Raw genomic sequence first — 27,465 nt, forward strand, 5'->3', positions numbered from 1 at the left:
GAGAGAAGGATATTTACTGTAGTACTCTCATTTAGGGAAAGATGATTGTTTTCATAGTTTCTGAGCAGTATCCTACTTGGATTGAAGAGCCAGTGAGTTATTTAGACAGTGCAGGTCAGATGGGAATGTAATTTATTGTTCAGAAGCCTCTATAATAGGATTATTTTGGAGCAATTGTTGAGTACTTTCTTTTTATGGACTCCTTTGAGTTCTTTGTATCTTTTGTACTTTCCATGGAGTGAAATAAAGGCTGTTCTATATCCAATATCTTTTTGGTACCTTGAGAATTAATGGGAATTTGGGGTCCCTTTGACCTTGACGTAAACCAAAAGAAGGTTGTGCTTTAGAGATTTCCTAGAATAACCCAAGTTGGGAGCAATATTAAGCACTTACTATGTGTAAGGACCATGCTAAGCAATGGGGATAGAAAAATAAGATGCCTATTCTCCAGAGCTTGCATTTTGAATGGGAGACAACACATATGAGTAGTTTCAGTTACAGAGCAGATGGAAAGACCCCCTGATCCTTAGGGTGCAACAATAAAGTTGAAGGCCATATATCTTCTTAAATGTGATTTCCAATGATAAAACTATATGGCAGTTGATCAGTAGCTGAAAGTAGCGTTCAAGGTAGTAGCAGTAATTTCCCTTGCCTGGCACATGCTGCCTCAACAAGGTTGGCTTACCTGCCCTGTAGGTGGTAGTTAGGGACAGCAAGATGACACAGTGGATTGAATGTCAGGCCTGGAGTCAGGAAGACCTGTGTTTAAATCCAGTCTCAGACACTTATGAGCTGTGTGACCCTGGGCAAATCAGTTAACTTTGTTTACTTCAATTTCCTCATCTCTAAAATGAGCCAGAGAAGGAAATGGCAAACCACTCCAGTATCCTTGCCGAGAAATCCCTAAATGGGGTTACAGTTAGACATGACTGAAATGACTGAACAACAGGTGGCAGCTGGTCAGCAGAAGCTGATCCCTTCTCCAGAAGAGTTGTTTTCCTGGATGATTTAGGGGTATGAGCTAGGGGCAAAGCCAGTGGTCTGAGGATGCTACTGTTCCCTTCATGGCCGTGGGTCAGCCGCTGGTAGGGGTGGTGAAGATGGTGGGCCCTCTTTCCACACAGCTTGCTTCACTGGATGATGGCTGTGATTCCATCCAGTTTTGTTACACCATTATTTGTGCAAGCTAAGCACAGTCAAACTGCGGGGCAAGCAACCAGAAGGGGTTAAAAGAAGTGGGGTTTTTTTTTGGGGGGGGGGAGGAGGGAAGAAAAAGCCAAGGATGGGAACACTGGAAGTAACTGTTGTGTGAAGAGCCTTTACTTTAAGGCAAGACCAGTACTGGAATTTGTGTTTAAGAAGTAAACCTTTTGCAGCACTGAAAATCCATAGGTCTATAATGTTTTTTAAGTATTTTAACAATAACTGGAAGTCATTGTTATATAGATATGCCCCACAGGCTCTCAAAGCCTACCTCAGTGGAACATGAGCTCTGGCAGGTCCTAAAGACTCCTGTAGCTAAATTCTGAGAAGTTCATTATGGAATTTGAGAATTGGAAGAAACTTCGGAAACCATCTCCACCAAACCACACGTGAAAAGGAAGCTCCATCATCACATCCCAGATGAGGGATCATCCTGACACCTCCAAGGAAGGTAAATCCACCCTCTCTTGAGGAAGCTCACTCTGCTTTTCAACATCTTTAGTTGTTTTTTATTTTTTCAATGTGTTCATTTTTTTTTTTCACTGTGCTTATTTATCACAGGGGAGGGAAGGATACAATGAGGGAGGGAGAGATATGCTGGGGGCAGGGGAGGGAATCGTGGGAAAGCGACAGTGATGTAAAAGAGTGCCAACATTTTAAAAGGGGAAGGGGAGAAAAAAAAACAACAACCCATGTTTGAGACCCAGCACCATGATGTTCTGGTGGAATAGAACAAAGAATAGAAAACTGAGAAATGGGTTTCTTTATATTCTTTCCATTTTATCTGTCTGGTCTGGGCATTGCTGGGCGAGTGGGCACCATCATGGGATGAGGAAGGGGCCTCATCATTGAAGGACCAGGCATCATAGACATGTGGCCTCCCATGAGCATCCTCATGCCAGGAGGCAGCCCCACAGGCATCATTCCAGGAAGGGGGGGCCCCATCATGCCAGGGTGAGGAGGTGGCATCATAGGTCCTCCTAGTGGAGGAGCAGAGAACAGGTTGGGAGGAATTCTTCCTTGCTGAAATGCAGTGGTTGTTTTATCAATCAGGCTCTGGGCTTGTTCTTCCATCCATTTTTGATAATAGTCTCTCACATTCTCTTTGTGCTTCCTCCCGCTGCAGTGTGTCTTCCTCACGGAAGGAGAATCATGAGTGAGATAAGTATCACAATAATCACAGTAAAACTTGGGCATGATGATGCTGTGCCTTGTTCCGGCCAAGGTATCTCTCACCTTCTTCACTTTATCTGGTAACAATCTGTCCACATAAAATGCTAACTGCAGGATGCTGACCCGATAATATGGGACCCAGCTCTTCAGACAGATACTCGGCAGGGCAGGGATCCTAAGGGATGGACTGCACCCCATCAAGGAGAAGACGAGGGCACACCGGAGAGAGGGAGGGAGAGAAGGAGAGAGAGGGAGAAAACGTTTAGTTGTTTTTTAAAATAAATTTTCCCTAACAATAGCAAGCTCAAATCCAACTACTTTCTACGAGTTTTTCCTAGTTCCGGCACCTGCAAAACATAACAAATCTAATCCATCTTCCATATGACAATCCTTCAAATATCTGAAGGGGTATAACATCCCCTTTGAGTGGCCCCAATAACGACCGCCCGTCCAAAGGGTCCTGTTTCTTGGTGGTTGTCATACAGCTCCTGGAGACCATTTACTACAGCGCGCGGGGGTTTTCTGTTTTCAGCAGGTGACCTAAACTCTAACCCTTTATTTAAAAGATCATTTACAAAATACTACATTCGTAAGTTGACTTGCTGTCATAAAGCAGAGTGGATTACGTTTTCGGAATTTAAAATGCAGTAAGATTAACCAGAAGGGGAGATTTTTGAGGCTGTTTCCCGTACTGGAGACCTAAGTAGGTCAGCCCTTGGGTACCAATGAGATCACAGCTCTTTGAAGCATCTGGTCTGTTGAAGGAACCTGTATGACCGGGAGGTCTCCGCCAGGCCCCGTCTCTCTCCCTCTTGGCCAGGTGACCGGTGCTGCCCCGAGGCTCCCCGCACCCGGCCCTCACGTGACGGGGGCTCAGCCGAGGCGGCCTCGACCCGCCAGGTGAGCGCTGCACCTGGGGACCGGCGCGGGCGCTGCCGGGGGTGGCCCCTAGGGGGCGGCGGGGGCCGCGGAGACGCCGGCGCAGCGTGGGCCGATGGGGAGGACTCCCTAGGGAGGAGGCGGAGGAGGAGGAGGAGGAGGAGGAGGAGGAGGAGGAGGAGGAAGAGCAGCAACAGCCGGTAGTCAAGAGCGGGGAGCCAGGCCCCGGCGCTGCCTCTGCCGCCACCGCTCGGGTCGCCCTCGGCGGGACGGAGCCGCCATGAAGGCCATCATCCAGCGCGTCACGCGGGCCAGCGTCACAGGTCAGTGCGGGGCCGGCCGGGGCCTGTCCCGCGCCTCGGACCCCGGGCCCAGGCCGGGCGCCGGCGTGCCCCTCCCGCGCCTCGGACCCCGGGCCCAGGCCGGGCGCCGGCGTGCCCCTCCCGCCAAGGCTCCTTCTAGGCAAAGAGAGGGTTTTGCATGCCTGGAGAGACCCGCTCGCTCCGCCCCGTCCAGCCTTGCTTACCTGAGCGTGTGGCCGACTCACCGACTGGCTCTGCGCCTCTGGCGTGGAGTCCGGCGTGACTCGGTCTGGCCCAGTGGGCGGACCCTGCGCCGAGACCACCCCACCCAGAGAGAGGAGACTCTCCCCCCGGGAGACCCCCCCCCCCCAGAAACCCCCCCCCCCGAACCCCCCCCCCCCCCCCCCCCCGACCCCCCCCCCCCCCCCACCTAGAGAGAGACCACACCCACATGGAGAGAGCTCCGTTTGGAGCTTTCCCCCACCTAGAGACCACCCTTAACTAGAGGCAACATACTATTTCAAAATTGCTTGCTTGTCCTCTCCATCCTTTAGACTGTGAGCTCCTTGAGAGCAGGGACTACTTTCCCTCCTTTCTTTGTATCCCTGGTGCTTTGAATCCTGTCTGGCAGGGAGTAGGCTCTTAAATTTTGGTTCACTTCTGTATCTCACAAGAGTAGGTTTTCTCACTCCATCGACCTGAGAATTTTTTTCCCAGAGAATCAGAACATCTCAGGGTTGGAAAGGGGAGCTCAAAAGCTATCTAGACTAATCCTTCTTGAGTGGTCATTCAGTTTTTGCCACAGGAAATCTTCCTGTGAAAGAGAGCTCACTGCCTCCTTTTCTCAATGCTAAGAGTGTCCAGCTCTTTCCACTCCGTGGCCTATTTGATAAATCGCTAAAGTGAAGATCACAGGAAACAGGAGGTAGGAATCAACTAGTCAAGGGATTAGAAAAAGAAAAACTTAAATTCCTGCTCCCAAGCAGTTTACGTTATGGGGGTGGCGGTTAGGAGAGAAGAGACAGTATGTACATTTATGGGAATACACACATACACAAATAATGTACACACAATTAATACCTGGTAGTTTTGGGAAGGATGGTTGGCAGCATTTTTGTAAAAGATGGTTCTTGAATTGAGTCTTCTAGGAAGTCATGATTTCTTAGAGAGTAATGAGGTGGGGGTGCATTCCAGGCATTGGGGACAGCCAGGGTACAAATGCAAAGAAGGAATTGCAGTGCTATCTCTCATGTATGCAAAACAGTGAGTAAGCCAGTTTGACTGAAATATAATATGTGAAGAGGCAAGTATAAGAACATTGGGAAAGTGTGAAGGGATTAGATTGAGAAGCTATCTAAATGCCAAACAAGAAGATTTTAGTGGATCTGAGAGATAATAGGGAATCACTGGGGTTTATTGAGAGGGAGGCATGACCACAGCTGTGTTTTAGGGAAATCAACTTTGACCACTGTGTGGAGGATGGATTTGTTAAGAGTGGGGAAAAAATTGAGATAGGGAGACTAATATGTAGGTGAGAGGTGATGCAGTTCTGAATTAGGATGGTGACTGTATGAATGTAATGGAGGGGAATGATGTGTAGGTCAAAACAAAGATTTGCCAACTGACTGGATATGTGGGGTGAGGGAGGAACTGAGGAAGATGTTGAAGTTGTGAAACTGGGTGACTGAAAGCATGGTAGTCCCAGGGTTTTTTTTGGGGGGGAGAGGAGGAAAGATCAGTTCTTTTTCAGATAAGTTGTTTGAAATGTCATTGGGGCATCCACACTGAAAATGTGGTACAGGCAATTTGTTGTTTGGCTCAGGAGAGATGCTAGAACATTTGGGAATCGTCTGCAGAGAGCTGATAAAATGATTAAGTGATAAAATACAGAGAAAAAAAAGAGGAAGGACAGCCATGATTGTTCTCATATATTGTTTAAAAATAGCATTATCGTTGAAAGCAACAATTGAATGAATTCACTTTAAAAGTTTATAAAAGACAGAACTATAGAATGCCCAAAAGTGAGTAAGAATCAAAGTTCTGAATCCACTACCTGTCAGAATTGAATTCTTCTATCCATTTCAATAGCCCAGACCAAAAAGCAACCATTTTTGTGCCATTCCTCTATTAACAAAAAACTGTTAGTACCTACCATTCACAGACCTGACAAGTATTTATAAACCCTAGGTAAGGTTTGGAAATTGTGCCCTTGAATGTGACTATTCATTGGCAGCTTTGAAACATTAACTAAAACATTACGCAATTTCACTTATTAGAGAATAGAATTTTTTGGTATTAGAAATACGTTCACTTATAAAAAAGAAATACCAAAAATGTGTTTGTTGTTTGTCTACCTTGTATAAATTCAGTATCTATCAAGGTGTCATTCCATTGATATGGGTACCTTTATCTGATACAAATTGCAACCTTTCCTAGGATTCTCATTCTGTGAAATTCTTTTTCAAGTTTGTACCTACATTTTCCATGGAGTTGAATTGTAAACTTTCTCTGCTTATGTTTAAAAAAAAATACATGTTGATAAAATTTAAGAAAAAAATGATATTTCCCAGTGACTCTTATTCTCTGTTGGAGTCAATTCTAGCACACTCTCATTTCAGGATTCATGGTAGGATGAAAATGAGGCATAACTCATGGAACAATTAGCTTTAACATAGCAAAGATATACAACGAGGACACCAGGGTACTTAGTTTCTTTGAACATTGACCCCCTCACTTTTAAATGGAAACCCCAAAACAAATCTGGTCTTCCAGGGCAGGATAATGGTGAACATGGTGACTCAAGTGGTATTCAAAAATTCACCCACTTGGAAGGGTTTTAATTCCATGTGACTGGGACCTTTAATGCCTTTAGGTGACCAGGAAGCTGCAGGGGGGGGGGGGAGCCCAAAAATAGTTTTGTCTCCTTTTAGGGGAAGATAATCCATATTATGAGGAAGGAGGAGAGACCTGGGTGTATCCCATATTATGTGTAGGGGGAAAAAAACTTAGGGAAACTGGGGCAATCAGGGCCTAGGATCATTTTGGTCTTTGTTTTGTAATAATTAAAAAGGTTTAAGAGACATGCTTTTTGGGTAATTTAATCATTTTACTAATTAAGGATAGCATTAGTTATTAATAAAAGAATGGTAAATTGGCTTTCTCTTAGATCAAAGACAGTCATTGTGGGCCCTGCTCAAGGCTTATATGTTCTTTTGGAGGAGGAGTGGCAATCATTTCTGATTGGTTAACACAGTAGGAGGTAGACTGTATTAAAAAAAAGGTTCTGTCACCCATGTCACCCATGGATGGAGAGTCTTATTTCTATTCCCAGATCACCCCCAGTTTTGGGCAATTTAATCAGAGAATTTATCTCCACCCAAACCTGAGTAGAACTTCTCCACTTTAAATTCCTTATAAGATTGGGTGGAGTTTGACCAAGACTGAGGAGAGTTAATTCAGTCTCATTATCAATAATGTCCTTCAAGAGGCTGAACTTTTTACTTTTAAAAATCTGGACCTTAGAAGAAGGGGAATAATATGTTCAAACCTGTATTGTAAGAATATTAATCTGGCAATCTTTTTGTAGAGGATAGATTGGAGAGGGGAGACACTAGAAGCAGGAAGACCAATTAGGAGGCTGTTGCAAGTTTAAGGAAGAGAAAATAAAAACCTGAAGTTGAAAGTAAAGGAAAACAAAATCCTGGTTACAAACATGTATATAAGCAAAAAAATTTCTATGATGACCTTATTAAAAAAAAAAAGTTCATCACTGGAGTTCATCACTTCTCTATTAGGAGGTTGGTAGCGTGTTTAATAGTAAGACTAATCAAACTTTAGTTGGTCATTGTGTTGATCACAGTTCACTGTGTTGATCAGGGTTCCTAAGTCTTTCAGATTTGTTTGTCAATGTGATTGTATGAATTGTTCTCCTGATTCTTCACTTTCCATCATTTTAGGTAAGTCTTCCCAAGCTTCTCTGAAAACATCGCCTTTGTCATTTCTTATAACATAATAGTTTTCCATCACATTCAAATACTGGTGCTTAGCACAATGCCTGGCATTCTTGAACTTGATTGGCCATTCCCTAGTTGATAGGTGTTTCTCCTTCCACCATTTTAATTCTTTGCCACCACAAATAGAGTGGTTTTTATTTATATATACACACACACACACACATACATTTTTTACATATGGGCCCTTTTCTTCTTTGATCTCTGGGGTAGTAGTATCTACTAGTAGTGGTATCACTTGTAGTATAACTAGTAGTGGTATCACTGGGTCAAAAGGTTAGAATAGTTTAATAGCTTTTTCTGCATAGTTTCAATTTTTTTTTTTCAGAAAGACTGGATCCGTTCATGGCTCTACTATAAGGAAAAAAAAATTTATCTGTTTTCCAATAGCCCTTACAGACTGTTTTCCCACAGCACTTGTCACATAGAAAATGCTATATCAATGTTTATTCCCTTCCTCAAGCATTTGCTATTTTCCTTTTTTGGACAACTTTGTAAATCTGATTGATATAAGGTGGTACCTCAGAATTGTTTTAATCTGTATTTCTTCAATTATGAGTGATTTAGAGCATTTTTTATGTGTCTATTGATAGGCAGTTTATCTAACCTGTTTTTTTCTTTTGACCATTTTCTTTTTTTTTTAAATTAAATTGGTTCATTTATTTACTTTTAGTTTACAACATTCCCTTTCCACAGTCCCTTTCCTTTCAAATTTTCTCCTCTTCCCTTCCCCCCCCCCCATCCCCTCCTATGATGGCGGCATGCACTCCAATATAGGATCTACAAATATCTTCACATTATTCATTAGTTAGGTTGTAAAGAAGGATTATAACTGATGGAATGATCAGTGGGAAAGAGGGAACAAAACAAAACAAGAGAAAGAAACACAGCAAGTAGTTTGTTTCAATCTGCATTCAGACTCTGCATCTTTCTCTGGATGTGGATATTTCTTTCCATCATGAGTCTTTTGGAGTTGTCTTATAACCTTAGTTGCTGAAACAAGCCCAGTCTATTGAAGTTAGTCATTTTGACCATTTTCAATTGAAGAATGACTTTTATTGTTATAACTCTGAATCAGTTCCCTATATATCTTAGAAATAAGATCTTAGGGGTGGCTAGATAGTGTAGTGAGTAGAGCACCGGCCCTGGAGTCAGGAGGACCTGAGTTCAAATCTAACCTCAAACACTTGACATACTAGCTGTGTGACCTTGGGCAAGTCACTTAACCCCAATTGCCCTGACCTCCCCCCTCCAAAAAAAGAAATAAGACCTTGATCAGAGAAACTTGCTACAAAGATTCTCTCCCACCATTTACATGCTTCTCTTCTAAATTTAGCTTTATTAGTTTTCCTTGTGCAAAACTTTTAAATTTAATATAATAAATTTGTCCATTTTACTTTTTGTGATCTCTTTTTCTTACTTGGTCATTTTCTCTCTCCATAGACGTGACAGGTAATTTCTTTTAATACTTCCTTAATTTGTTTAGGCTGTCACTTGGAGCTTATCTTGATAAGATGTTGTGTTATACCTACCTTCTACCAGATTGCTTTTCAGTTTTCCAACAGTTTTATCCGAATAAGTTCTTGTCTCAGTAGTTGGGATCTTTGGCTTCATCAGACTCTAGGCTGCTGTCATTGTTTGCTTCTGTTTGTTGTGTACCTTATCTGTTACACTGCTCAACCTCTCTGTTTTTAACTCGGTTTCAAATTATTTTGGTGATTGTTGTTTTGTAGTATACTTTAGGATTTGATACTTCTAAGTCCTCTTTTCACTTTTTTTGTCATTAATTCCCTTGAGATTCTTAACTTTTTATTTAAAAAGTAATTTTTTTTTTTTTGCTTTTTGGAGGGCAATTGGGGTTAAGTGACTTGCCTAGGTCACATGGCTATTTTTGTGTGTGTGTGTTATGTGTCTGAGGCCAGATCTGAACCCAGGTCCTCCTGACTCCAGGGCCAGCGCTCTATTCACTGTGCCACCTAGCCGCCCTCAGGAAGTATTTTTCAATATCAATTCTCCAGGATCGAGTTCATTATAATTCATCAGTTTAATTCACTTTTAATTAGTCAACAAGCATTAAGAGACTAATATGGAAAGGCAAAGAAAGGGCAAAACCAATTCCTGCTTACACTCTAATATCACAGAAATCTGAGAAAGAGAATAGCAATATAATTAAAACATAAAAGTATGCTATTTAAGCACTTTTAGGAGGTAGGTGGAGATATTTTTGGTGCATTTATGTATTTTTTTTTCTCAAGAATAGACGTAAATTTTTCCAAGATGATTTCTAAATTTTGATTTTGAAAATATTCTTTGCAAATTATTTCAAGGATTTTTAGTTTTTAAGCTCTTTTACAATGAGGGACTATGTCATAAGCATTGTGTGATTTCTAGTACTCTGCATGTAATAGGCACTCAGTATGCTTAGTGTTGATTAATTGAAATATTGAGGTTCTGTTACTAACTTTAGTTCATTTGAACTGGGACTTTTTTAAGGCCTTTTAATGCTATAATCATGTACATTCGTAAAATCATTCATGTTTTCTTCTTTTAACTTCTTATATTTTATGTTGTTTGTCTTGTTCTGTTTCTCTAAGTTCCTTATGTTTGTCATTTCTTGCAGTTCAATAATGTAAAATTTTATAAATAAAATACTTAATTTCAGCCATTCCCTAATTGGTGGACACCTATTTTGTTTCCATTTCTTTATGATCAAATTATCAAATGATAGATAATGCTATGTCTTTTAAGAGATTCATCTATCTAGACATATTTGACATATATGTACATGCACATGTATAAGTACAAATGTATTTGTATATATGTGTGCATACATATGTATATGTATAGAAGCAGCTAGGTGACATCATGGATAGAGCACTGGGTTTGGAGTCAAGAATTCCGGAATTCAGATCCTGCCTCACACATTTATTAGCTCTGTGACTCAGGGCAAGTTATGTGACTTCTTGTTTGCCTCAGTTTTCCCAGTTGTAAAATGGGGAAAATAAAAGTCCCTGCCTTACTGGGTTGTAGTCAGGAAATAGTTAGAAAATGTTGGAAAGTGCTTACTTAGCACAGTGCCTGGAATGTAGTAGGTACTGTATAAATTCTTATTCCCTTACCCTCTCTTCTTTTATCCATTTGTATATATGCATATGTTTATGTATAATAGTAATTATATGCATATAATGTGTGTATCCTTTATTTGATTTATCTCCTTGGAATATAATGAAAGCTACATTTTTGAAGGGACGTTAACAAGGTGGAATCTTTTTAGAGGAGTGAAAACAGGATGCTAAGGGAACTTGAAGCCCTATCTCCTAAGGATCTTTCAAAGGAATTAGGGATGTTTGTCCTATATGGGAGTTTCATTTAGGCTGTGCTATAAGAATTTCTGCTATTTGTTAACTTTTTTTTCTGAAGAAAGGAAAATTATCACATGTTTTTATTTAATCTAGCAATGTCCCTAAGGTACAACTCTTATCAATTTTGAAGCAGAAAAATGCCACCTCAGAATTCAAATGATTTACCTTATACCCTGATTTGCAATTTATCATGCTGTCCAAGTATTTAGCACTTCCTTCAAATGAGAAATAGGAATGAAAAGTAAATTCAGTTGATTATTTCTTTAGCTCATACTATTTTGTATTACATATTCATAGAGCTCTAGAAATTATAGGAAGTGGAAAGTTTTTTCTTAAAACATGCTGTTACACTTGTTTGCAGCTATACAGTTTGACAGTTCCTTGATTTTACTGATTTACTTTTTCTTTTTTACGTTTTTTCTTAGTCGGCGAGGAGCAGATAAGTTCCATTGGACGGGGCATTTGTGTGTTGCTGGGTATTTCTTTGGAAGATACACAGAAAGAACTGGAACACATGTAAGATATAGACTCCATTTAAATTGATGCTATCTTAAAGATATTCATTGTAGCTGTATGTGGAGTTTTCTTATAGCTTTGTGTTAATAAAGTGAATCATAATAATTTATTGTTTTTCTATAACTAACCCATTTTACAGATGAGGCTACTGATATAACTTGGATTACACAGTAATTTACACAGTAACTCAGTAGCAAAGGTGATGGCATCCCTGCTCACAGCTCTGTCCTCTTTGACTTGACAGTTTCCAGTGAATTTTGTAGTATTCTTTTATCCAAAGTTAACTGTCTCTTTTCTACTAGACTACATCTGTTAGTTTTAACTTGGGATTTTCTGCTTTTATCTAGGGCTTTTATACAATTTTCTGAAAATAATAAAAATATTTAAATTCACTTTAATTTTAACATTACGGTATACGATGTAGATACTTTAGGAGATACTTGGTTTTGTGAGATATTTTCAGTGTATTTGTGAATTTTCCATCTTAAGAATAGACTTAAGTTTTTCCAGCTAAATTTTAATTTAATAGTTTAATTTCTTTATAAAATTATTTCAAGGATATTTAGTTTTTAAGCTTTCTGAGGATGAGGACTGTGTCATAGGCATTGTATATTCCATTGTACTTTGTGCATAATAGGCACTTGATATATACACACACACACACACACACACACACACACACACACACACATATGTTGATTAATTGCTATGCTTTTAACCTATTTTAACTTCATTTGAATTGTGACTTTTCTGGGGATAAAAATGACATCTAGCCCTTCTTTCTACCGTGGCACATTTTAGTGTTTTACTTAGATCATTACATTAAAAAAAGGGTTGCCAGTATGTCAGTATTAGTTCAGGTCTGGATTTCAAGGAACAAAAATACAATCACATCTGCCTCTAATCTAACTTTAGAATTTATTAATAGCATACAGTGGATTATTTGATTACAGCAAGGGTATAAGAAGGTATATATACTCTCCTGTACCCTTGGGTCCCAGTCTTGGCCTACTTCTGCAACCAAAGTAATCCAGAAAATATTCCTTCTACAAGTGAGGGAGGGGTGAAAGAATTATTAGAGTAGGTTTTATATGTAGGTAGACAAAGGGAGTAGATACCTTTTTCAAATGTATTAATCTAGAGCAGGGATGTTTAACTTGAGGCCCACAGACCTTAAAGGAATCAATAGATAGATTTCATGGGGTGTGGGGGAGGTCTGTGAATATTTTTTAAAAACATTTTGCTAACTATTTCAATGTATTTGGTATCCTTTGTAATTTGTTGTATGTATTTAAAAACATTGCTCTGAGGAGGAGTCCATAGGCTTCCTCAGACTGCCATAAGGGTCCAGGACACACAAAAAGTTAAGAACCTGTGCTAGAGATTAAGATCTTCTTGGATGTCTTTGAATTTACCAGTCTTGAGTAGGATGGATAAAGATTGCCACAGAGGTTGGTAGTGTTCCTTTGGTGTCAGAGGCTGCTTGTATAAACTCAGTCATTCTAACTCTTTCTGTCTACCTGTCCCCATCTCTTCCCTCTTGTTGAATGGGCCAATCTAATCATTATTTATCAATATCTTTTAAAAAAAGAATACCTCAATCAGAGAGAAATTGTGTCAAGCATTGCACTATCAAGTATAAATACTTAAATACAGTGAGCAGATAAAATAAGAAACTAGTACCATGGATCTCAGTTTTTGTTTTGCCCACACCTCAGAGTGTCTTCAATGCCTCTAGGTTAGTTAATTGCACAATGGGATGAAAAATACTCAAAAATTCAAATTTAAGTTCATTTGCATTTAAAAATAATTATGTCATTTAGTTTCTTTTGTAAAATCAAATAACCAATAACAATATATCCCAGTAACAAGAGGATCAGATATGACTGAGTTAGTTTGTAACTCAAGTTGGCTTCTAGTTCCTTAAGAAATGTTGGAAGACAATATTGATTAGAGAAATGCAAATCAAAACAACTCTGAGGTACCACATCTCACAGGTCAGATTGACTAAGATGACAAAACAGGAAAATGACAAAATGCTGGAGAGGATGTGGAAAAATTGGAACACTAATGCATTGTTTTTGGAGTTGTGAACTGATTTAACCATTCTGGAGAGCAATCTGGAGCCATGCCCAAGGGGCTTTAAGTAATTTCATACCCTTTGACCCAGCAATACTGCTTGTAGGGTTGTACCCCAAAGAGATCATAGAAGGGGAGGAAGACCCACATGTACAAAAATATTTATAGCAGCTCTTTTTGTGGTGGCTGAACAAGTTGTGGTATATGAATGTAATGGAATACTATTGTGCTATAAGAATTGAGGAGCATGGGGTGGCCAGGTAGCACAGCGAGTAAGAGCACTGGCCCCAGAGTCAGGATGACCTGGGATCGAATCCAGGCTCAGACACTTAGCACCGACCCAGAAACACCTAGCCATGTAACCTTGAGCGAGTTACTTAACCCCAATTGCTTAAAAAAAAGAAATGAGGAGCAGATGGACTTCATATTTACCTGGACAGGCTTATACGAACTGATGCTGAGTGAGAAGAGCAGAACCAGGAGAAATCTGTACACAATTGCAGACACAACGTATGTGTGACGACCAACTTTGATAGACTGGACTCTTATCAGCAATGCAAGGTTATAAGACAACTCCGAAAGACTCATGATGGAAGGTGATGCCTACATTCAGAGAGAGAACTAGACACAACAGAGTTTGAATGCAGACTGAAGCAAACTACCTGCTCTCTTTCTTTTTCTTGTTTGGTTTTGTTTCCTCTTTCCCATTGTTCATTCCATCTGATACAATCCTTCTTTATAACCTGACTAATGTCTAATGCGGGAGTATTTGCAGATCCTATACTTCATTGTATGCTGCCATGGGTGGGGAGACAGGACGAGAGGGATGGGGAGAAAATTTGAAACTCAAGGGATTGTGGAACTGAATCTTGTAAACTAAAAGTAAACAAATTAATAAAGACAAAAAAAAAAGAAATGTTGGAAGAACATTTTTAAATGCTTCTTGCTATGGCAACAGTTAATTTACATTTTTTTTTAACTTTTTGGAGGGCAATTGGGGTTAAGTAACTTGCCCAAGTTTTTTTTTCTTTTTGGAGGGCAATTGGCGTTAAGTGACTTGCCCAAGGTCACACGCTAGTTTTTGTGTCAAGTATCTGAGTCCAGGTTTGAACTAAAAATTCTTTTTTTTTTTTTGCCTTTTGGAGGGTAATTGAGGTTAAGTGACTTGCCCAAGGTCACACAGATAGTTTTTATGTTAAGTATCTGAGGCCGGATTTGAACTCAGGTACTCCTGACACCAGGGCTGGGGCTCTATTCATTGCGCCACCTAGCCGCCCCTCTAGTTAATTTAATTTTAAATAGAAGCCTAGCTTGGGTTGACATGGAAAATGATTGATGTCAGATGTGTCAGTTTAAATATTAAATTTATTTCATAGTGTGTCCAGAGAAACAATATATTTGGATCTGTGCCATGCACCTAGTAGAAATTGTAATTGGGAATTAAAATAGAGGCTAAGACTTTGAAACTAATTAAAGCAATATCACTAAAGCCTAGATGATCATGTTATTGCTTTTCTTGATGGTATTAGGTTTGAGCTGATGATTGTAGTATAGGTAGCAAAATCCTAATCTATCTAGGATGAAAATGATGTGCCATGAGGAAATGTATATGAATGAGGAGGGAGTGGTCATGTTTTGTTATAACTTTATTTTTCTTTTCTACTGCAGCTTGGTACTAGGTTCCATCTAAATATCAACATTCACATACAGTTAAGGAGAAAATTATTTGATGATAATAATAGTATACTAGAAATAGTACTATATAGCTAAGAATGGACTGAATTTGGAGTCAGGTCAACTTAGTTCCTCTCCCTTATTTGCACTTATTAGTTGTATTTCCATAATTATATCCCTTAAATTCTTTGAGCCTTGGAGTGCCTAGATGGTGCAGTGAATAGAGCACTGGCCCTGAGGTCAGGAGGACCTGAGTTCAAATCCAGCCTCAGACACTTAACACTTACTAGCCATGTGACCTTGGGCAAGTCACTTAATCCCAATTGCCCTTCCCTCCCCCCTCCAAAAAGCAAAAAAAAAAATTCTTTGAGCCTCATGTAAATCACTAATATTTGTCTTTCAAATTATAGAGGGATTGGATACAGTCTAATGGATGAAGTTCTGATAGGTCAAACAATGTACGAAGGAATTGTCTTTGTCTTTCTCTAGTTATGTGATTTCATTTATGTGTATATTACCAATATCAGTGAAGACTGCAATTCATCTGTGCCTTTTCATCCTGTGTATTTCTTTGCCATATTTTCCCATAGATTTTTTACAGAACATCTCTGTGTTGGACATCTGTTTTCTAATCCTTTTATAGTTTGTGGGTACCAGAGTAAATTTTGTTGTTCATTTGTTATCCCTTGGTTTCACTGTGTGACTATCCCACCTTCTGTGGCTTCAGAAACTTGATTTTTATGTTGAACTTGTTAAAAAAATGTAAGTATAGGGGCAGCTAGGTGGCACAGAGAATAGAGCACCAGTCCTGGAGTCAGGAGGACCTGAGTTCAAATTTGACCTCAGACACTTAACATTTACTTGCTATGTGATCTTGGGCAAGTCACTTCTTCCCCCCTCCAAAAAAAAAAATGTAAGTATGTCATTTGTCATAAGTTCTTCCTGCTATCATTCTTTTTTGCTTTTTGGAGTTGGGGTTAAGTGACTTGCCCAAAGTCACATGGCTAGTAATTGTGTCAAGTGTCTGAGGCCAGATTTGAACTCAGGTCCCCCTGACTCCAGGGCCGGTGCTCTATTCAGTGCGTACTGCTATCATTCTTTTTTTTTTTTTTTAAAGCAATCAGGGTTAAGTAACTTGCTCAAGGTTACACGGCCAGTTGTTATTTCTGGGTGTGGTGCTGAGTATCTGAGCCCAGATTTGATCCAGGTCATCCCGACACTGGAGCCAGTGCTCTTACTCGCTGAGCCACCTGGCCGCCCCTACTGCTATCATTCTTGAGGAGCTATTTGTTAGACTTGGATTTTCAAAATGTTATTTTGACTCGAAGCCTAGTTTAGTTAAAAAAAAAAGTTCAAAACAATTTGGTAAAGTTTTCCCAAGGACCAGAATGACAGCAAACATGAAAATTGGAAAACAAATTTGTAAGGGTTTTTTTTTACTATTATGAACTTGACAGACATCAACAAACATGAGTATTTTTTTTTTTATAAAAACAACAGAAAGAGTATTTTATATGACACTGTGAATGTTTGTTTTTTTTCCAAGTATGTATTAAATTTAACTCAGTAATTTCAACACTGTCCTGCTTGTCTTTTTCACCTTCTGAACTTCCTTCTTTGGTACATTTAAAAAAACTTCATTAATGCTTTTTCCTCTTTCTTTTAGTTTTGGTGTTACTGTCACATCCCCTGTTACTTTTTTGTCTGATCCCTTCAAACCCCTCCCCCCCTCCAAAAAAAAAAGCTTTCCCTTGCAAAATATAAATATAACCAAGCAAAGCAAATCCACCCATTAACATTTTCTATAAGTACATATTTCATTTTACTCCTCTAGTTCATCATCTCTTTGTGTCATCAGTCTTCTAGAGTTGTGCTTGTTTGCCACCTTGAACATAGGTAAAATCTTTCATAGTTGTTTCACTTTGCCCTCTTGTGGTCACTATATAAATTGTTATCCTGGTTCTGCTCACTTCACTTTGCATTGGTTCATACAAGTTTTCCCAGGTATTTCTGAAACCCTCTCTTTCATCATTTCTTATGAAATAATGATATTCCCTCCCATTTGTATGCCATAATTTGTTTAGCCAATTAATGAATACTTTCATTGTTTTTAATTCTTTGCTACAACAAAAGATGATGCTATAAATATTTTAAAATTTTATTTTTTTTTTTTGTTACATTTAAGTTCCAGGCCGTTTCTCTCCCTCCCTCTCACTCTCACACTAGAGAAACCCAACATTTGACACACACATATATATGAAATTAAACAATACATAGTTCAATATAACAGTTCTTTCTCTGGAGTTAGGTAGCATTTTTCTTCATTGGTCCCTTGTAGTTGATTTGAATATTCATATAACTCTGAATAGCTATCATTCACATTTACTCTTTGAACAATATTGTTACTTTATATGACTTTTTTTGGTCTATTTTACTCTTTATTATTTCATGCAAGTCTTTTCATGTTTTCCTAAAATTAACCAGCACACAATTTCTTCCAGTAGAGTAGTATTCCTTCACAATCATGCCACAACTTATTTTGCTATTCCTCAGTTTATGGGCATCCTCTCAATTGCCAGTTCCTTGCCATCACAAAGAGAGCTGCTATAAATATTTTAGAACATATAGGTTCTTTTCTTTTTTCCCTGATCACCTTGGGAAACAGACCTAAAGTGGTATTGCTGAGTCAATGGATGTGCATAGTTCTATTACTCTTTAGGCATAATTCCAGATTACTTTGCAAAATGGTTGGATTAGTTCACAGTTCCACCAACAGTGTATTAATGTCCCAATTAGTCCACATTGCCTCCAATATTTGTTATTTTCCCCTTCTATCATTTTAGCCAATTTGAGAGGTGTGAGTTGTTATCTCAAAGTTGTTTTAATTTGCATTTCGCTAGTCAATGATGATTTGGAGCATTTTTCATATGATTATTTATAGCTTTAATTTCTTCCTCCAAAAACTACCTGTTTATATTCTTTGATCATTTAGTAATTCAGTAATGACTCATATTCTTAAAAATTTGACAAAGTTCTGTCTATATGTGAGATATGAGGCCTTTATCCAAGAAACTGTGAAATTGCCCTCACCCCCTAATTTTCTGCTTTCTTTCTAATCTTGGCTACATTGGTTTTATTTGTACAAAATCTTTTTAATTTAATATAATCAAAATTATTCATTTTATATCTCACAGTTCTCTCTGCCTCTTGTTTATTTATAACATCTTTTCTTAATCTATAAATCTGATAGATAATATTATTCTGATATGTTATTCTGATTTACTTACGATAACTCCCTGTAGGTCTAGGTGATGTATCTGTTTTGATCTTATCTTGGGAAATAGTCTAAGATATTGGTCTGTACCTAATTTCTTCCAGACTGCTTTCCAGTTTTCCCACCAATTTTTACCAAACAGTGAATTTTTATCCTGAAAGCTTAAATATTTACATTTATCAAACACAAGATTACTAAAATAATTTACTAATGTGTATTGTATAGAATAGAATAGATATTCTATTTTACTGATCTACCCTTCTGTACCAGTACTAGATAATTTTGATAATTGCCACCTTATATTACAGTTTAAGATCTGGCACTGCTAGAGTTCCTTCCTTTACATGTTTTTCCCACTAATTCCTTTGATATCCTTGACCTTCTGTTCTTCCAAATGAATTTTATCATGATTTTTTCTAGTTCAATAAAATAATTTTTTGATAATTTAATTAAGATGGCATTGAATAAGTAGATTAGGTAGAATTGTCATTTTTATTGTATTGGCTTGGCTCATGAATGATTAGTATTTTTCCATTTATTTAAATCTGACTTTATTTTTATAAAAAAGTATTTTATAGTGATGTCCACATAGTACTTGGGTTTGTCTTGGCAGGTGTACTGCTTGGCAGATATATGTGTATGTCATAATTAGTTTAGTCAGTTAATGAACATTCTTTATTTTTGGTTCTTTGCTACAACAAAGATTGATGCTATGAATATTTTTGTGTATATGAGTCACTTGACTCTTTTTTTTAATCTCTTTGGGGAGTAGCTTAGTCATGGTGTCACTGTTTAATGTCTTTTAAAGTATAGCTCCAATTTTCTTTCAATATAATATAGTTCCAAATTATTATCAATTCAGAGCTCTCCCAGTGATAGTTTAGTTTGTACATCCTCCTATACTCCTTTTAGATACTGTCATTATCTTTTTTTGTCATATTTTACAGTCTGATAGATCTGAGGTAGAACCTTTGAGTTGTTTTAAAGATTTTTATGACATTATTTTCACCCTCAATGACAGTGGAACTACCATATTTGGCTTCTAATAACATAATTCTGGATATATGTGTTAGGGCCTATTCTACTAAGACACCCTAAACTGTGAAATACTGAACAAAAAGTCTGAGTTAATTTTAAACAGTTTGTTGTACCTTTGGTATGCTTAAGAGCATGGAAACTGGCTCAGAAGAGTTAAGAATTAAATTAAAAAATTTAGGCCATGAACAGACTTTGTTATCTTTTTACTTTATTTGGTTATATAAAACCCCTTATAAGCTCATGACTTATGACTACAGAAGAATGGGCATCCAGGCTCTGGAGAAATTTATTCTGGAACCCAGCCAAGGCCATGAAAGCAAGCCTCTGTGTAAAATTGTTCAATAAATTTGTCAAATTAGCCAGGGAGGTGGGTCAGTTTCTTAACTTTTTTTGTCTTCCTTAGTCCCCCTCAATCAATTACAGTGTTCAGAGATCTCAAAGTATAGATCTAGGCACAGAGATACTAGTATTGATACATGTATTCATTCATTATCTACCAGTCACCCTGGGGAGAAAGGAAAACTGGTGAAACATCATTAATGTACTTCAGAGATGGAACCACTTCTGTACAAAAAGGGAAGACTGAGAAGCCTTAATTGGAGCTGCTCCTATCCCCTCATTTCCTCTTCCCCTACTTTCCTCCTCCCACACCCGACAGTTCTCCTGATAGAGAACTGGAGATTTGTAGCCTTCCTGAGACCTACAGCTTTAAAGAATACCTTTCAATACATCTATTTGACTGTTTAAATTTTCTTTATATGCTTTCTTTTTTCTTTCCTAGTTTGGGTATGGATTTACCACAAACACTTCAGTTGGTGAGGTATTTGCCACCAAATCTAGGAATTAAAATTGGTGAGAGAGCTTGATTAATTCCCTTTTTTGTTTTAAGAAAAAATGCTGTATTCTCAAGAAAATGGTACTAATTCAGAGAGCATGTAGATAAAGTAGAAATGGCACTGAAGAAAACAAAATACAGGAAAATATATCAAGTGAAGGTGCGCCAAGGAGATCCATGTTGAAGGCTGTTCATTTTTGAGAATATTAAGGGATCTATTTTCTAAGCTTATGAAAGATTATGTAGATAGGAGGATACCAAATGTGTGGGAGAAACTATTACCAAAAACAGGTGACCAATGTAATATTGATAACTGTTGGCCTGTACATTGCCTTCTGTACCACATCTTAATAAGAATAAGCTACATATGCATCAAGAGCATTTTTGAGTATATCAGATAGAACAGGTAGGCTTTCGTAAGTGATAATCCATGATAGACTGTATCTTTATTATTATAAAATTGATTGAAAGTTATGGAGGAAGCACAGTATTCTACTGTGTGTAGTTTTTCTTGAGTATAAAAAAACTTTTGATTCAGTAAGACAAAAAAAAATTCCTATTTTAAAGAGTCTCCTTTAACAAGTAGGGTGCACATGTCAAACTCAGAAAATAGTACGAAACATATAACAATGGAGAGAACTTGGTTCAATGAACCTTAATTTTTTAACTTGAAGTGAAAGAAAACAGAGATGTAGGTTTATCAAAGGTGTTTGCCGTGGTCTCAAAGGTCCATTTAAAAATCTAAACTTTAGGTCTCTCTGTATATGGTGAAATTTTTTAGATTCTCATAATTGTGGATGAATGAATGAAAGAAGGAAGAAAGTTTTTTTTTTAATTTTTAAAAATTTATTTATTTACCTTTAGTTTACAACATTCAGTTCCACAAACCCTTGAGTTCCAAATTTTCTTTCCCTCCCTCTCCTCCCCTCCCCCCACTTCCTTCATGGCGGCATGTAATCTGATATAGGTTCTACAAATACCTTCGCATTAAATGTTAGTTTAGTTGTAAAGAGTTATAACCAGTGGAGTGAACAATGAGAAAGAAAGAATGAAACAAAACAAAATACAAAAGAGAGAGAGCAAGTGCTTTGCTTCAATCTGCATTCAGACCCTGTAGTTCTTTTCTCAGGATGTGTCTAGTCCTTTCCAACCTGAATCTTTTGGAGTTGTCTTCTAATCTTGCATTGTTGAAAGGAACCCAGTCTATCAAAGTTAGTCGTCACAGGTACGATGTATCTGTAATTGTGTACAAAGTTCTCCTGGTTCTGCTCTCTTCACTCAGCAGCAGCTCATATAAGTCTCTCCAGGTTATTATGAAATCTGTTTGCTCATCATTTCTTATAGTACAATAGTATTCCTTTACATTCATATACCACAACTTGTTTAGCCATTCCCTAATAGATGGGCATCCTCTTGATTTCCATTCTTCCATTTCTTTGCTACCACAAAAAGAGCTGCTGTAGATATTTTTGTACATATGGGTCTTCTTCCTACTTTTATGATCTCTTTGGATTACAGCCCTAGAAGTGGTATTGCTGGGTCAAAGGATATGCACTTTTTAAAAGCCCTTTGGGCATAGTTCCAAATTGCTTTCTAGAATCGTTGGATTAGTTCACAGCTCCACCAACAATGCATTAGTGTTCCAATTTTTCCACATCCTTTCCAGCATTTATCTGTTTTGTCATCTTAGCCAATCTCACTGGTGAGATGTGATATCTCAGAGTTGTTTTGATTTGCATTTCTCTAATCAATAGTGATTTAAAGCATTTTTTTTCATATGCTTGTAGATATCTTTAATTTCAGGAAGAGCATTTATTTAGCACTTACTGTGTGCTAAGTAGTATCCTAAGTGATGGATCATTTTGTGCTCATTGTGTCAACCCTAAATGAGATCTATACCTGAAAAGAGTTTGGTTAAACTCTCTATTCTGGGGGTGACTAAGTGGCTGCAGTGAATAGAGCACCGGCCCTGGAGTCAGGAGTACCTGAGTTCAAATCTGACTTCAAACACTTAGTACAAAAGTAGCCCTGTGACCTTGGGCAGGTCACTTAACCCCAATTGCCCTACCTTTCCCCCTCCAAAAAGCAATAAATAAATTAAAAAAAAAATAAATAAACTATCTACTCTGAAAAGTCAGGTGGATGAAGAATGACTATTGTCCAGACTATGACATTCTGTTTGATGGGAAACTTGCAGAGCTTGTCTATCATATGTCTCTTCAACAGCCACTGTAAATGTCAAGGTTGTTGAGGCCATGTTTTAATTGGAGGAGGAGAACAAGTTAGATTGCCATTGGGAAATTACTCAGATTTTTTTTTTCTTTTCTTTTTGCAGGGGGGAGGGCAGGTCAGTTGGGGGTTAAGTGACTTGCCTAAGGTCTCAGGCCTAGTAAGTGTTAAGTGTCTCAGGCTGTATTTTACCTCAGGTCCTCCTGACTCCAGGACCAGTGCTCTATTCACTGCACCACCTAGCCACCCCCTCAGTTTTTTTTAATGACCCTAAACCTCTCCCTGAATCTAAGACCCTTCTTTTTTTATTTCTTATTTTTAGGTCATTGATGTCTTTTGTTTTTACATTGCAGTAATTTCTTCCCCATGGTGAATTTTTCCTTGTAATAGAAATACAATTAAGCAAAACCAATCAGTACAATGATTTTATCTGACAACATACACAACATTCTACACTCAAGGGCTACTATCTGTCCAATGAAAGGGGGAAGGTGGATTTCCTAAAACCTATTCATCTTATGAATACAAGTATTCGTTCAGTGAAGTTGTGTGGTTGTGAGTCATGGAATACTATAATTGCTAAAAATTAATACTGAAGAACATCTGAATTGTTGTGAAATAATAATGCATAAGTAAGCTGCAACATATCACAAATGAGGAATTTCACTGAAATTATATAAAAGATGTCATCAGAGCAGAATCACCAATGTGAAATCCAAAATCATTCATAAGAATTTGTCTCAACCGTCCACACTGGAAAAACCAAATGGACGAAGAATACCAACTGTTTAGACTACATTGTTCAATCTGATAGACAACCTGTAGAATTTGCCTATTAGTACTGCATTTAGGACAGACACTTGAAAAGCATGATAGGGAAAAATGATGGGCTTATCACATAAAGCAAGAGTTAACCAGGGGACATTTTGCATATACTCTCCATTGGTATGCATATAATGCAAAGAAAATGTGAAGAATGCCCCTTGCATTTTGGGTAGAGCACTTGTGAATTTATGAGAGAACATAGATGAGAATCACACAGAATGGGCAGATGTGAGTAAATTGACACATCTGCAGTGTTTGTCCTCGCACATGACTCTCCACCTTTCGTCTCCATGCTTTTGCAGTGGTGGCCCTTCATGGCTAGGATGTGCTCCCTCCTTATCTCTGCTTCTTAGAATTCCTTGTTTCCTTCAAGACTCAGCTTATCAGTGTCTTCTGTGTGAAACTTTTTGTTACTTTTCTGCAGTTCCTAGTTCCCTCTGTTTCAGAGTTGCATTGTATTTATTTTGTATATATCCTCTGTCTATTTATTTATGTCTCCCCTAATAGTGGCCTGTTTGAGGCCAGGGACTGTTTAATTTTTGTTTTCTTTTCCCTAATGCTTGGGCCATGGTAGATGCTTAATAAATCCTTGCTTGCTTTATTGGAGGAAATACTTACATCCATGAGATCACAGGTCCATTGTAATTGTTTATTGTGTTTTAAGGATACAAGTTTGTTTAGATTGACTTTCCCCCTAGCAACTTAAACAGGATTGCCACCTTATTTTTAATCTATGAGCTGGGTTCAAAGAAAATTAAGGGTTAGTTATATAAAAATTATATAGATCTTAACCATGAAATTATGACAATACAGCTACTGATGGTGAGATGGCACAAATAGGAGAAAAGAGCTATTATTAAGGTGAGGTAGGAGAAAACCTTTCTGATGATTTTATGCAGTTTGTACATAGAAACAGTCTAGAGAAATCAAACTTCCCTTTTCTGCAAAGCCATATGAAACCCTGAGAGATAGGTATTCCTTAATGCTAATGTCTAAATGCAAACTTGTGAAATGTGTAAGGCGTCTTTTGTACTTTTGGTACTAAAGACTCCTTTTTACCATCCTTCATCTTTTTGGCGTACCTTACTTCAAATTTCTCACATCCTTATTTTTGTTCCCCAGTTGTGTGTAACTTTTGTTTGTATTGTGCAGAGACCTGCCAAATATAGCCTGTACTTTAGGTTTTTTCCTCCAGCTTTTTCTTTTTTTTTGGAGGGCAATTGGGGTTAAGCTACTTGCCCAAAGTCACACAGCTAGTAAGTGTTAAGTGTCTGAGGCCACATTTGAACTCAGGTCCTGACTCCAGGGGTGGCGCTCTATTCACTGCGCCACCTAGCCGCCCCCTCTTCCAGCCTTTTTTTTTTTTTTTTTTTGCTTTTTGGAGGGCAGTTGGGGTTAAGTAACTTGCCCAAGATTACACAGCTAGGTTTTTTTTTTTTTTCAATGTGTGGGTGTTAAGTGTCTGAGGCCAGAACTGAACTCGGGTCCTCCTGACTCCGGGGCTGGCTCTTTACTCACTTACCTAGCCACCCCCAGTTTTTTCTTATTAAATATTGTCTATTTTGTTTTACACTACTTCTTTAATATCAGATATCAATTTCTCTTTGATATATACTAAGATACTGTTGAATGGTAATGGCTTATTGCATTAATCCTTTAAGGGTATTTCCATTTCAACAGAGTAATCCTAGAAACTCAAAACTTTAGTCGAAAGGAATTAATCTGTAATGATGAAATTTCAGTATTGTGTTTAAGATCCTTTGAGGAGATACTTTTGGTCAAAATGGCCTTTCTAAGCACTCCCCAAATAATCCAAACGCATAAAAACAACACTCTCTCATTGAAATAAAAATACACACTTTTTTTTCTTTTTGGAGGGCAATTGGGGTTAAGTGACTTGCCCAAGGTCACATGGCTAGTTTTTGTGTTGTGTCTGAGGCTGGATTTGAACTCAGGTCCTCCTGATTCCAGGGCCGGTGCTCTATTCACTCCACCACATAGCCGCCCCATGCTGTATCTCTTTAACCTTGCAAAGAGGTTGGTTAGATTTGTGAGAAAATTTCAATAAAGGAAATAGAACTTATTGTGAAATATAAACCATCCCAACTTAAGTTGACTTGAATTTTTGTATGGAAATTTAACTTTTGATTTAAACTTGCTGTATAGCTACAAAATAGCTATTAAGTGTTTGGGGAACCTGCAGCCTTGAGGCCACATGTGACCTTGGAGGTCCTCAAGTACAGCCCTTTGACTGAATCCAAACTTCACAGAACAAATCCCCTTAAGAAAAGGATTTGTTCAGTAAACTTGGACTCAAGAGAGCTCCCTGCTACTTAAAGTAACAAGTAAAAGGTAAGATCATACCATGCTTTTGTTTTTTTTTTCAGTCCCCTTATTTAATCTTATTTAAATTTAAATTAAGAACATGTTATTGATACCTTTTGCTTTCACATCATAGTAATCTCTAAATATAAATCCTATACCTACTTCCTTTACAGTAAAGGAAAATTATTAACTATGCAAAATCAGACCACACATCAGACTAAGTCCGATGACATTTGTAACATTCTGTACTCCAGTAAACTCTTTACCACAAGCTATATTGTATATCTAGCTCTATTTTGTATATAAGGATGAGAAAATTGTTTCATAGGTATGAAGAAAAAGCCAGAGTGGCTAATATGACTTTCCCATGGTCATGCAGTTTGTTTATGCCTGTGTAGAGCATAGGCCAGAACCCTAATCTCCTTGTCTCTCACTTCCATTGTTCTTTTCAGTATACCATGTAAGCACCTATTTTTTCCACTTGCTTCTTTAGAAAGCAAATTTTGGTAGCATTTGAGTTGGAATGATTTTTTGCTTACTATCCATTCTTATGTGGCATTTGCCTGCAAGATTGGAGGTGAGAAAGTGATGCTCTAAATAAATTCTACCTTGGTAGGGTCCAGGGTTGAAGAGACTTGGTATGCATGTTAGTCTCAGTTTTGGGGAAGATTTTGTTTTGATCTTAAAGGATAAACTTAATGCTTTGGTATATGGTCATATAGTTGAGGGAATTTCTTCCACCCAGAAAAGATAGTGATCCCAGTTGGTGAATTATACACATTTGATTTTTCTTACTTGTATTCTCTACCAATTCACAAATTGTTTCCCTTATTTCATAGGATATAGTGCTAGAGCTACCAGGGACTTAGAGATCATATGGTCCAGTTCCCTCATTTTATAGATGTGGAAACCTACCGTGTTTCCCCAATAATAAGACACTGTCTTATTAAATTTTTTTGGACAGAAAAACACCAGAGGGCTTATTTTCAGGGGAGGGCTTATTTTAATGAACATTGACAGCAATTTTAATAAACAGGTAAATGTGAACAAAAAAATGTACCTTTATTCAATAAGCAAATCACTGGGGAAGAACAGGATGACGCGCTCACTGCTGCAGCTCTGATTGGATGCAGCTTGGAGCGCTGGTGTGCGTTTCACCCGGGGGGGGGGAACGGTGCATACAGAGGGTACCGTAATGTAGCATGTAGCGCAGGGGATCACCTTCACTACAGTAGCAATCTCAATAGGGCTTATTTTCGGGGGAGGGCTTATTTTAGAGGAATCTTACACAGTAAGGGGAGGGCTTATTTTCGGGATAGGTCTTATTATCAGGGAAACACGGTAGCAGCATATTCTTGTATGGATGTGTTTTGAGGGGGTGTTGCTTCTAGCTCTACAGTTAGCTTTCACTACTGTGTTTTTCTTTGCAGGGTTCGAAAGATTTTAAACCTGAGGGTATTTGAAGATGAAAGTGGGAAACACTGGTCAAAAAGTGTGATGGACAAACAGTATGAAGTGTTGTGTGTCAGCCAGTTTACTCTACAGTGTATTCTGAAAGGGAACAAACCAGACTATCATATGGCGATGCCTACGGAGCAAGCAGAGACTTTCTACAACAATTTCCTTGCGCAACTTAGAAAGGCTTATAAACCAGAGCTCATTAAAGGTATGTTGTGTCTGTAGAATAAGAAGAAAAAAAGAAAGAAAGGCCTTAACATGGGAATTACAGAAATTTTGGTGG

General features: G+C 38.2%; 2 protein-coding genes across 2 annotated transcripts in view; one reads left to right on the forward strand and one right to left on the reverse strand.

Annotated features, from left to right (window-relative positions):
- Nucleotides 1-1,983: 1,983 nt before the first annotated feature.
- LOC138152171 (U1 small nuclear ribonucleoprotein C-like) lies at nucleotides 1,984-2,400 on the reverse strand. The gene has a single exon (XM_069075959.1). It carries the CDS (start codon nucleotides 2,398-2,400, stop codon nucleotides 1,984-1,986), a length of 417 nt encoding a protein of 138 aa, XP_068932060.1.
- A 975-nt stretch (nucleotides 2,401-3,375) lies between these two features.
- The window catches only part of DTD1 (D-aminoacyl-tRNA deacylase 1), a 254,173-nt gene continuing 230,083 nt past the window's right edge, over nucleotides 3,376-27,465 (forward strand). The window contains exons 1-3 of the mRNA XM_069075478.1: nucleotides 3,376-3,578; nucleotides 11,355-11,445; nucleotides 27,155-27,390. Coding sequence (XP_068931579.1) covers nucleotides 3,536-3,578; nucleotides 11,355-11,445; nucleotides 27,155-27,390 — 370 coding nt within the window. The 5' untranslated portion in view covers nucleotides 3,376-3,535. The remainder of the gene's footprint in view (nucleotides 3,579-11,354; nucleotides 11,446-27,154; nucleotides 27,391-27,465) is intronic.

The sequence above is a fragment of the Petaurus breviceps genome, unplaced genomic scaffold (genome assembly GCF_028583685.1).
Source record: "Petaurus breviceps papuanus isolate PSGF00001 unplaced genomic scaffold, PetGlider_PUasm1.0 90919, whole genome shotgun sequence".
NCBI lineage: Eukaryota > Metazoa > Chordata > Mammalia > Diprotodontia > Petauridae > Petaurus > Petaurus breviceps.

What these genes read in the sequence shown, in the direction of transcription:
- LOC138152171 (XM_069075959.1), bottom strand. Translation starts at nt 2,400, where the DNA reads ATGCCCAAGTTTTACTGTGATTATTGTGATACTTATCTCACTCATGAT.